At 38.4% G+C, this 11501-nt stretch overlaps 1 protein-coding gene across 1 annotated transcript; it reads left to right on the top strand.

Annotated features, from left to right (window-relative positions):
- Positions 1-257: 257 nt before the first annotated feature.
- LOC149014140 (uncharacterized) lies at positions 258-6008 on the top strand. Its single transcript, XM_089159336.1, has 4 exons — positions 258-787; positions 882-1357; positions 2770-2897; positions 5313-6008. Exons 2-4 carry the CDS (start codon positions 967-969, stop codon positions 5778-5780), a joined length of 987 nt encoding a protein of 328 aa, XP_089015462.1. The 5' UTR covers positions 258-787; positions 882-966; the 3' UTR covers positions 5781-6008.
- Positions 6009-11501: the final 5493 nt, after the last annotated feature.

The following is an 11501-nucleotide window of genomic DNA, read 5'->3' as shown; positions in this document are numbered from 1 at the left end:
ACTAGCTCTTCACAGTCCACTTCTATGCAAATGTTGGACAAGCCCATGCACACTAAGTGCTCCAAGCCCATCTTGATGCCCAGGAATCGCCTTCCAAAATTGATTGGAGCAAACCCATATCATCCGCCCCAAATGATCTCCATGGATCACACCAACCGTTTTACTTTACATAAAAAATTTAAAAGTCGAGCTTTAGTGGAGCCAACCCTGGGTCCCACCCTAATTGTGCGATTGAAAATATTCAGATTTCAGAGAACACATTGTTTTTCCGGACGGAAAACTGATCCGGACTCGTTAACTTGAGTAGTAAGTCGCAAACTTGCCGTTTTTTCTCTTGCAACGCGAAACAATTTGCTTTGACGACGTGCGACCCTCCACTGTCGAGTCTCCAATCCCTGCTTAGATCACATTGAAGTGTTCGATCTCTGTGGGTATTACAAGTTATCAGCTTGACGATTTGATCACAGTTCAGTGCCGGTTCAACTGTGTGTTTTGATCAAGAAAACCCTAGATTTGCAGTCGGTTACGAGTGTTCCAAAGTTTTATTGCGGCAAATCTTCGCGGTGATCAAATTCGTTGTAATATGAGTGAAGAATCTGCAACTGTCTCGATTTTTTTACTCATGGATAGATTGGATCTCTGGTCTCAGCTGAATATCGCGACCGGAATCAACGCTTTCATTTATTGAAAGGATTGAAATCTTAAAGAAATGGCGCGAATTGGCATAATTCCACTAGGTTTCTTATTTTTCTTCGTCATTGTTAATTGCTTTCTTGCTGAAACAGAGGTTAGTAACCGTTTTCCTTCTCCTCCCTTGGTTCGTAGGGTCAAATTTATCTAGATAGACTTGGTTCCTAATCGATTGTAGCTTCTGGACTTAGGTAAATACAACAACTTCGAGTACTGGTGTTGATCCGAAGAGTTCCGTGCCCTCCAACAGTACAGAAAGCTTGGTTCCGGCAAAAAATGGATCCGATTCCGTCGTTGATTCTACGAAAACTGGTCAAGAGAAGAAGGGTGAAGAACAGGATGGAGAATTGCAAGGGAAAAACAAGAACAATCATACGATTGGCGATTCGACAAAGCAGCAGGACTCGAAAGAGGGCCCTAAAATGGGAAAAGAAGAGGATGGTTCTAAGCAAGGAATCTCAAGTAAAGGGGCATGATAAGAAAGCGAGACCGAGTGGACAGCCACAGAACATACCAATCTTGCCTAAAGGCGAAAGCACCGAAGGAGGTGCAGTTCCCTCAAAGCCATCAAGGAAGGAAGGTTTTCGGGGTGAAGAATGTGATTCATCGAATCGCTGCACTGATGCAAAGAAACAATTAGTTGCATGTTTAAGAGTTCCTGGAGATGGTATCCAGTTGCATAACTTAAGTTCAAAACTTTCCACGTTCCTTCTAATTTAGCTGTCAGTACTTCTCTTCCATTGGTTTGCTTTGAGATCACTACATATAATGGACATATGCATAAAGAGTTAGTCAACTGATTCTCTGTACCCCAAGCACTCTCTTTCTGTTAACTTTCATGAGGGCTTGGTTTTGAGAAGCTTAGAGCTTCTGCTTCTACAGTTTTGCTTGTTTGGCATCGTTTTTCCGGTGTTAGAGAAGGGTCATTTTGATCAGCTGGTAAAAGGAATGTCTATCCATGTGTAGAGTTAGCAGAAGTCTTATTTTAAGAAGTTAAACTACATTACCATTAGGCTAGACTAGTATGATACTCATTTGTGTTTGTATATGGCCATTGTGATATTCACCTTTGTCTATATGCAACAGTGGATGGTTAAGCTTGAAACACACTGGGCGCATATTTGAGTATTAGCACCCTTGGTGCGGGTTACAGGATTTCAAGGAATTAACTATGCGGTGGATTACCTTTTCTGGTTAGGATGCTGCATGGTTCTTACATACAAATGTGTGTTTTTTGGTTATAAATTTACCTAAGCCCAATAAGTGCGACACTTCGGGACCTCCATGTGGTTTGGGTTCTTTTTGGCAGATCAATAAGTGTTAGTACTTCAAAGACTACAACCAATGAAAGTGCATTAATTTGAAAGTTTTTTCTGTCATACAGATGAAAAACCAAAACAGACTCTGGCTAGTAACCTTATCTATGAAAGCACTGCCATCTTGCAATGGTTGTCTAGCATGCATGCATACCTGGTTGTTTGAACATACCATTTTGGGGGTGTCATGCTAGTCCTTTTCAAAAGTTTCTTGCTGATTCACTTTAGAAAATTTTTAATTCTGTAGGTGAATTTTTAGAACTAAAACAATTGGACAGTGACAAAAGCATGTCCGTGATTATGCATAACCTTTTTAACCCTAGTCTTTTGGTCATAAAAACACCAAAGGAGGAAAAAATAACATTTTCCCTGGCTATTTCTGGAAAGCATGTAAACTGCTAGAAACAACGGAAGAATTTTTACTTTCAATGAAACATCTTCCTAGTAATATGTTTATGGTGAACAAAAACATGCAATATTGTTATTCATATTGAGAAATTATATCTGTCTGAATAAACCTGTATGTGCTTAAGAGGAAAATTCATACTAATTTATGGAGGACTTGGACTCATTTCATACCCATAATGCAAACATTTTGATTCTTGTATTCTATATGTTATTTCACGTTCAGGTTAAACTATTTGGCTCCCCCATGTTCATTATGATATTTTCTACTATTGGGATGTTCCATTTGGTGACTAGCACCATCTTTATGATGGGTTGCACTAAAATTTTGTATTAACTGGTGGTTTTTGTTTTTCAGACTCTCCAGATCTTTCCCTTTTGATACAGAACAAGGGAAAGGACCTACTTGATGTAAAGATTTCTGCTGCTGACTTTGTTCAACTGGAGAAAACTGCTGTTCAGCTCCAAGGGAATCAAAACAGCAAGGTACCAATGCAAAATTAAAACTCTTCCCATCTAATTTGGGGACTACGCAGTTTTGGTTTGCCATTGAATTCTGTTCAAGGTCATGTTGGTTGTTAACAATATGCCAGCTTTAATATTGTCGTTCCTTTAATTCATCTGATCAATCATGGAAACAAAGCAGTAAGTCATTTACAAAATAAAATACAAAAAGAAATTTTGACTCTATATATCTTTATGAAGCTTATTGACATTCATTACCATAGTTGTCATGACGATGAGGCAATGCAAGGCAGTTTAGGCTTGTTGAAGCGATGAGTCGACAAGGCTCCCTCCAAGGTGCTTTTGAGGCGGTTGAATTAAGTGAAATTTTTAGTATCCATCTCATTCACTCTAATTCATTATAAATCTATCATATCTTATATAATAAAAAAATTAATATTAGCCTACCTCAAGTCATCCAACATACTACAAACCATACATAGTAAGTCCTAAATAAAACATTACGGGGATAAAGGAAGAGAAAGAAGTTGCCTGTCGCTGGCCGCTGCTTGCCAGAGTGTCGTCGCGGGAATGGAAGAGAAGAAGAGAGGAAGAGAGAGAGAGATTAGGGATTAGAGTGAGAGTGAGAGTGAGAGTGTGAGACTCGAGTCAAGAACTTATTCTCTTTTGATTTTGTTTTTTTATTTATTTTTATTTTAACATTTGATGACATGTAGCATCATTATAAATATGCATATAGGTTCAAACAATAGATACTTTACAATTGGAATCTAATAAGTAATTCAATATATGCCTTCGATTAGGCATATTTCATGTGATTTAAAAAAGAAAAGAAAAAAAAAAAAGCAAACGCCTATAAGGCGTCCGAGGCGCTTGAGGCGACGCCTCATACCCCAAGGCAGTCGCCTTATTGCCTGAAAATAAGGCGACACCAATTTGAGGAGCTCTGAAGGTGCTTGGACACCTAGGCGACACCTTAACAACTATGTTCATTACAAATACATATTCCAGACTGAACCAATTCAAGGCCAAGTTGGTGCCTTTTCTGGTTGCTAGATGTGTTGCTGTGTCTTAATATGTGATGGTCTATGTTCAAGTGATTGCTTCAAACCAAGGTCTTTGTGGTGCAGAACATATTAAAAAGAGGGCATGCCTAGTGCAGAAGTCTCCAGTAATGGGTCTGGAAGGGTTTTGTGACTTGAACCCATGACCACTTAGGCCAATGAACTACATTACTGTTGAGCCAAGGTCCTGAACATAATGAGTCCAGTGTTATGAAATTACAGGATCAACATTTGAATTCATGATGCCTTTGCATTTAGGGTATTTTTCATTCTTTCTTTCATTTTCTTTGTGTCAGACATACATACAGTAGTTTCTTGTATTCTTTATATGTAACTGAACTTACATGCTTTGTATGCATGGGTGTGGAAAGCCAGGATGGTCATTCATAATTGAATTGTAGGTTATTAGCTAAATTGACCGGATATGTGAAGTTGATTCTGTTCTCCTTTTTTGATTTTTACTCTTATTATTAATTTTTTTTTTCCTTATGTTTTTTTGTCTGGGGAGGGGAGTAGGGTGTCAGAATTGTTGGTCCATTTCCTCCACTCTGGTTAAGCAACAAAGTGTAACTGTGAAAAGCCATTCTTTTGAAAAAAAAAAGAAAGAAAAAAAAAACTCAACTTGCAGCTGGAGTTGTGAATCATTTGTGGGCACTGCTTGTTTCGGATGTTGAGTCTCTCATTTCCCTGCACCGGAATTTATCAAGGAAGCCTAGGTCCTGTTAGAGCCAGGCTGGCCTTCCTTTCTTTCATCATATCTTAGTGTGGAGATGTTTTGTAATCATACACTTACAGTCAGGTTATTTTCTATTCTTTTGTAAGTGTTCTCCTGAGTTGCCTTTGGTTATCGTCCTTGTTCGTAATATGCATATGTTGTATACTTGCTGCCTTAATGATTAGACTAATCTAATCTAACAGCATGGAACCCTTGGTTCTATGGTGCACAGTGCACTCCTTGTTTGCCTGTTCCCATTTTATGTTAAGAGGAAATAATCAACCCTTGTACATTCACAGGATGTGGTCTCTGGCTTGGAATGGAGCAGTTGTATGTTATCTGGTATCATTTGTTCTGTGTAAAAGTGACTTATATCTGTCTGAAGAGCTAATAGCACTGCATATTTGTGGCTGAGTAATTGTCCTTAACATGGCGCTAGACTGTCTTTTGGAATATATTATTTATTTGGGTAGCCAGTTGAAGTTTGGCCAACCAATTTGCATTCCCTCTCAAACCCTAGAGACACCTAGAATAACAGGCTGGATTAGTAAAACTGTAGGTGCATGCATAAGAACACGCCTGGTTTCTCATTTTTCTGGTCAACCCACCCATAATTATTAACGGAAGAGAAAACTGTTTCAATGTTGTAAATTCCAGGTGAAAGTTGTCATAGCGGATGGAATTAATGACACATCAATCACTTTAACAGCTGGGAGTGGTGACTGCATCCTCAACTTTAGAGACTTGGCCTCTCATAATTTGGTGACAAAAATTGATCATTCCTTCATCTCCAAATACGCTAGACTTCTTACACAGGCACCTTCCGTGGTATACATATCATTTGCTGTATTACTTCTACTACTAGCTTCAGCTTGTGTGTTTATCAGATTCCGTCGTAGGCATCTCCCTAGTGAAGGTCCTAAGTACCAAAAGCTGGAGACTGAGCTCCCAATTTCAGGTGGGGGAAGGACTGTCCCAGAAGAAACTGATGGATGGGATAACAGTTGGGATGACAATTGGGATGATGAGGAGGCAACCATCACAGCATCAAAACCTGTCACGCCAAGCGTTTCATCCAAAGGTCTTGCTTCAAGACGGTTGAACAAAGAAGGGAGGATTGATTGATCCACACTGGGTTGGATACACTAATAGAAACAGTTCAAAGAAGAGAGAAACCAATTTTTTTCTCCCAGTCGGCTTTCAACTCTGCATCAGTTCATTAGTTTTGGGGGATGATACTTCCTACTTAGTCAATGCTTGTCTATGAAATTATTTATCCAGAAACACAAATGGATGGAGCAGAGAGAAAGAAAAATGTAGAACATTCTTACAAATTAAAATTCGTTTTTCACAGGAGAACATGCGTGATGAGGCAGGTGCAATTGATCTTTTGACTAGTTGTAATGGTGTTTAGGGAGCATTTTTTTTTTTGTCTATGTATGGCATCTTGGGTATACGTTTGTTTCATTGTAAAGTTTGTATGGATTCTCTTTGGCTGCAGGGATTTAAAGGAAAAGGAAGGGAAAACTTACAAACATAAAAATTGAACTTTGTAATAATTACAAATTTACAGTATATGTTTTTATAGATTAAATTGAATGTTTTGTCATGTATGGTTATTGTTCAAATGAAATTCTTTGGATGTTATGTGGGTTACTTGAATGATTTGTCATGCATTGTTATTGTAGTAACGAATTTTGATTTCTTTCATAGAAGATGTATGCGAAAGAAAGTCAAAATTTAATAATGAATCGTAAAACGATTTGGGGTTAGTCGCATGAACTCTGCGGAGAAACATTGTTTTGTTTCATTGTCACAATATCGTGCATGCTTGTTCACGGTGTTGTCCATTGAAATTATGTTTGAATTCCAAGAAAATAAGAGAGAACCTTAAAAAAAAAATTAAGAAGAGGGATAAACACATAAATCAATTATAGTTTGCTTCATGCATGCATGGAATGCAGTTGGTATCATCACCGAGTTTTCCTAAACTTTCTTAGGAAGGTAAAATTAAATTAAATATGAAATACTCTTAATTTTTTTTAAATGGAGAATGGAAACCTTTATCACTGAAACATAATATATGCATGAGCACCGAAGCATTAACACCGTTGAAATCGAAGTGAATCTACTCATTATAGCCTAAACACGCCTAGCCTGAACCTTAATGCACTACGTTTGGCTGAAGCAGCAAAACCAGAACGGTTTTGGGCTGGTTTGGACCAGCCCATGTGCAGCCCGCTAGCCCAAACCAAATGGTTCAAACCAGCCCTAAACCGAACTGTAACCCGTTGTAACCCTTTAAGACTTACTCTTTAGACTTCTAATTTATTTTGGATAAAGTTATAACCCATCATAACATTTTGGTTTGGACCAGCCTACTAGCCGGAACCGAATGGTCCAAACCAGCCCGAAACTGAACCACAACCCATTAAGACTTTTTGTAACCCGTTAAGACTTACTCTTTAGACATTCTCTTAGGGTCTGTTTGGTTACATGAGTTTGTAGATTTCAAATCTAGAGATTTTAAATCTGCATAGTCATAATTCTTAAAATTAACTGTTTGGGTTATTCGGAATCGTGGATTTATCATTTCATCCTGAAAATTATTTAGTCGATTTGATTTTTATGAATGCGAAAATGTTTAGCACTTTTATAGTCGGGGTGGATTTTACTCCATACCCAAAAATCTACAGATTCACGTTTTTAGTGTAAAAAGATGAATCTTTATATTTCATGAATCCAGGGATTTTCACAACCAAACGGTTATAAATCTCACATTCATGAATCCATAGACCTGAAATCTCTGGATTCATGTAACCAAATAGGCCCTCGTGAAGTTGTATGTGGTTAATAAAATAGAGCACTTTTGAGAAATTAATCCATGTACAAACCCCCAATTGAACTCAAACTATAAAAAAGGCTAATTTATTTAGTCTGCTTCTAGTTGCAAAATTCAAGCCGTAATGGACAAACAACTAACCAAATATTAATTGATTTTTTTTTTTATAGGAAAAAGAAAAATTGCATTTATGTTACGGTTGATAACAGTTACAGATACTGTGAATTGTTCTATTACAGTTATCCTATAAGGTGGTTGCCATACTGGCATACCCCTCAAAAAACATCTGGAGCACTGGGTTTGGGAAAAGTTTATATTCCGACATTTTTGTCGATGTTGCTAACTCTATCAGAATTGGTAGTTCCTGAAGAGTCCATGTTTGTCTTGAAGGCCAGAATTGGTAGTTCCTGAAGAGTCCATGTTTGTCTTGAAGGCCAGGTAGTAGATCTGCTTAATTGAAGTTGATCAACAGTTTTGATCCTAGATTTAATGTTCTGTTGATGAACTTATAGATTGCTTCTAAATTACACCCACACTCTTGTAAGTCAAATATCTGTTATCTCCAAGCAACATGGAAATTCACTTGGAATGTTATCTAAAATGGAAAACCAATATTTTGACTGGTTCAAGATTAAGAGAGGTGAAACAGAAGCAAAATTATGACGTATTTTATTTCTTGCATACCATAAACAGTTGGCCCAAACCATTAGTTCACCTGGGTCCAAATTGTTAGCTCAAACAGTTAGTCAACTCGAACCCAAACCGCTGAATTAAAACCATTATTTTGCAAATGGGTTATGTTTGGATTGGATTTTTTCAGCTCGAAACTGTTAAACCTGCCCAAAAACCACCTCAAACCGCATTGTTGAGATCACCCCATCAAAATGTACGTCTGTATCTTAAATATTTCAACTATCTTTACAAAAATTCCATTAAAAACTTCCTTTTCTTTTTAAATTTGATTTTGATTTCCCACCAACTTTCACCCCTAACCTGCAATCATGCAAACCTTCTTTCCAGTCTTTGGGTTATGAATTCTTTGGTGTATGACAAAATCCTTTGTCGGTTTGAAAATGGAATGGGAAAGAACTTCTAATTCCCTCACGGATCACTAAAGAGTGAGTAAAATCTACAAGTCGCTTCAAAAATACTATTCTGGGTTAGGTAGATGTCCATTGATTAATATGATTAAAAGTTCAGACAAGCAAAATCCAAAGCATCTCCTTTGAATAAATGACATTTTGACACCTCCCCTGGACCTAAATCCATTAATCCAAAACCTGCGTGCCGCACTTGGTTTTCTTTTGTTCGAATTACCAGTAGATTTCTGGTAATACAATTCAAGATGCCATTCATCCGAAAAAGAGATAAAAAATTAGTCGATGCAAGAACAGTTAGAAATCGATATTAGGAGATACAGATTTGTTCCACATTACTGGCCTGGATTAAAAGAACCAGATTCCAATCCCCACCGCAACTAACGGTCAAAACTTGCGTAATGGGCGAATTCCGTTAGGTAATGAAGAAGAATGCATTAACGTCACCTGCGGGAATTTTCAAATTCGTTCTTTCCCCAAACGACACCAAGTTTGTCTCGCGGGAACCCACTGATGAACGGGTGTTAAGAGGCCACGATTTCAAGCTTTCTCTCGGACACGTGTTTCAACTTCTGTTGGGAGAGGACAGAGCAAGGTTTAAAGTATCTCACAATACTTATGATAATAGCCGATACGTATCCATATTTGACCCAACCAATATGATACATCTTGATACGTCTATCTATTGAATTACACTGAAATACATTAGTGAGAGCGATACAATACTCAATACATGACGATATGTCTCTTAAAATCACATGATCGATATGATAAACCTGGGCATAGAGTAGTTCAATCTAAACCACAAACAATGTAGGGCCCAAAAGTAAAAAAATAATGAAACATTAAAAATATATATATATATATATCATCCTAATTATGTGGCCCTTAGGGGAGACAATTCGGAATCGAGCATGATAATGGTAATTTGTTCTGAGCCTCATTGAGTTATATGATTCAAAATTTCGATCCTAAGAGCGGATTAAAATCAGCTCAAGCGAACCGATCCAATTATCTTATAGGATTTTATTATTATTATTATTATTATTTTCATGCAAGTAGAACATTTGTTTGAGGCCCATAAGGCAATGATTCACTTTGGTCCGTTGCTTCAATCTCGATCATTGAAATTCAAAAGTCGAGATTGAAATCTCATGATTAATTTCGGATATCATGAGGCCTCCCACCTTCAATCTTATTTCCTTTCCATTCCAAGGGCACACATTCTTTGTGATTGGGTTGATTATGAGTATATGACAACAAAATTACACATTTTATCCACTACGGTTCTGACGTCCTGTTGTTTCTTGCAGTTCACCCTTAGATTAATGACAAGTGGATTATGCTGATCTAACACACAATAATTTTTAATCCCTTAACCATTTTTTCTCTCATCGACTTTTTGAAAACCCAAGTTTCTGCTGGCTTCCTTGTTAGCTCCGACGTTTGTTCCCTGCAACACCTTCGGAAATACACAAAGCCAACATTGAGACCCCATTTCCATCGTCTTCAACCCAAAAAAGAAAAGCCCTTCTGCTTTTTTCGTGGCAACCCACACAAAAGATTTTACCGTATTGATTCCACCCATTTTTTTCTGTTGTTGATCTCAATCCACAGAACCCTTGTTCATTTGGATCCAGAAATTTATAGTTACAACGAATTTCGTCTAAATCATTACACCATAAAATCAGAACCCCTGTTCATTTGGACCCGAGATGAAATAATTTGGTTATCTTCCTCTTGTCAGTTCTCTGGTAAGTGAAAAAACAAATGGAAAAACATGAAATTTATTTTCCACTTCAAGAGTTTAGTTGAGAGAGGATTGAGTGATCCATGAGTTGGAAGAAACCGAACTGATGAGAAACAAATCCCGTTGGAGTTGTTTTCTGGGGAGGAGAAGATTGGAGACATGCTAGGGAGAGCTGATTCCGTCAACGGCGTTGGTGACAAAACCGTCATGTTCCGTACGAGTATGAGACATGCCCTTGCCGGAGGTGAAGCCAAGGAAAGATGGTGCCCTTGTTGGAGGCGAAGCCAAGGAGAGACGGTGCCCTTACCGGAGCCAAAGCCAAGGAGAGACGGAAGTTAGGTTTTGAACTTTTGAGAGAAGATGATGGGTTAAATGGGTTAGGGTTAAATGAGAAATAAATAAAAAAAAACATTATAATAGATGATAAATTATTAATCATTAGATCAGCATAATACACTTGTGATTAATCTAAGGATGAATTGCAGGAAACAGCAGCATCAGAACCGGAGCGGATAAAATCCTCGTCCCCCCTCTACAACATGAATTTGGATTATTTATTTAAAGGTGTTTTCTCAATAGTGTCTTTTTTTTTTAGATTTAATGTTCATTTTTTTTTTTCCGGTACAAAGACGGGGCTAAACAACCCAAAGGAACAAACAGAGAACTTAACTTAAACAAGACTCTCTATCCACATGAGAATCCTTCTAACCCATCGGGTCGGGGAGCCCATGGATATAAGGGAAAGTTGCCCCTAGCATCCAATCGCGCTTTGTTGCTTCTCCCGATGACACCTCTCCTTCCTTCGCCGAGGGTTTTTTTTCCTCAATGAGGCGACAATATTCCCTTGTGCTGCCTCGGGTCGGGGGCCGCCCTTAGTCGTTCGCCGCGCCCCCAACTCCGCCCCTAGGCCTTCGTGTCGCTTTTTTTGCTTCAGGGTCGACACGGGCTTCCTTGCCTTCCCTTGCGCCCCTCTTGTCCCACCCCCCCCCCTTGTTCTTCTTTCTATTGGGCTCCACTTGCACTTTATCCGGTCCCTATGGGGCTTTCCACACTCCAAACTTTTGTTCTTCTTGTTTGGCGCATTGATGGCACATTGCCGCGCCCCCGTTCTCACATGTCCTCGTCACTTCAACTCGCACTTGGTCGAACAAACTCCT

The sequence above is a fragment of the Hakea prostrata genome, chromosome 6, assembly GCF_041222555.1.
Source record: "Hakea prostrata isolate BN-2017 chromosome 6, UWA_Hpros_2, whole genome shotgun sequence".
In the NCBI taxonomy this organism is placed as follows: Eukaryota; Viridiplantae; Streptophyta; class Magnoliopsida; order Proteales; family Proteaceae; genus Hakea; species Hakea prostrata.
The sequence above is the reverse complement of the archived record's forward strand: the minus strand, read 5'-3'. Positions and strand labels throughout refer to the sequence as shown.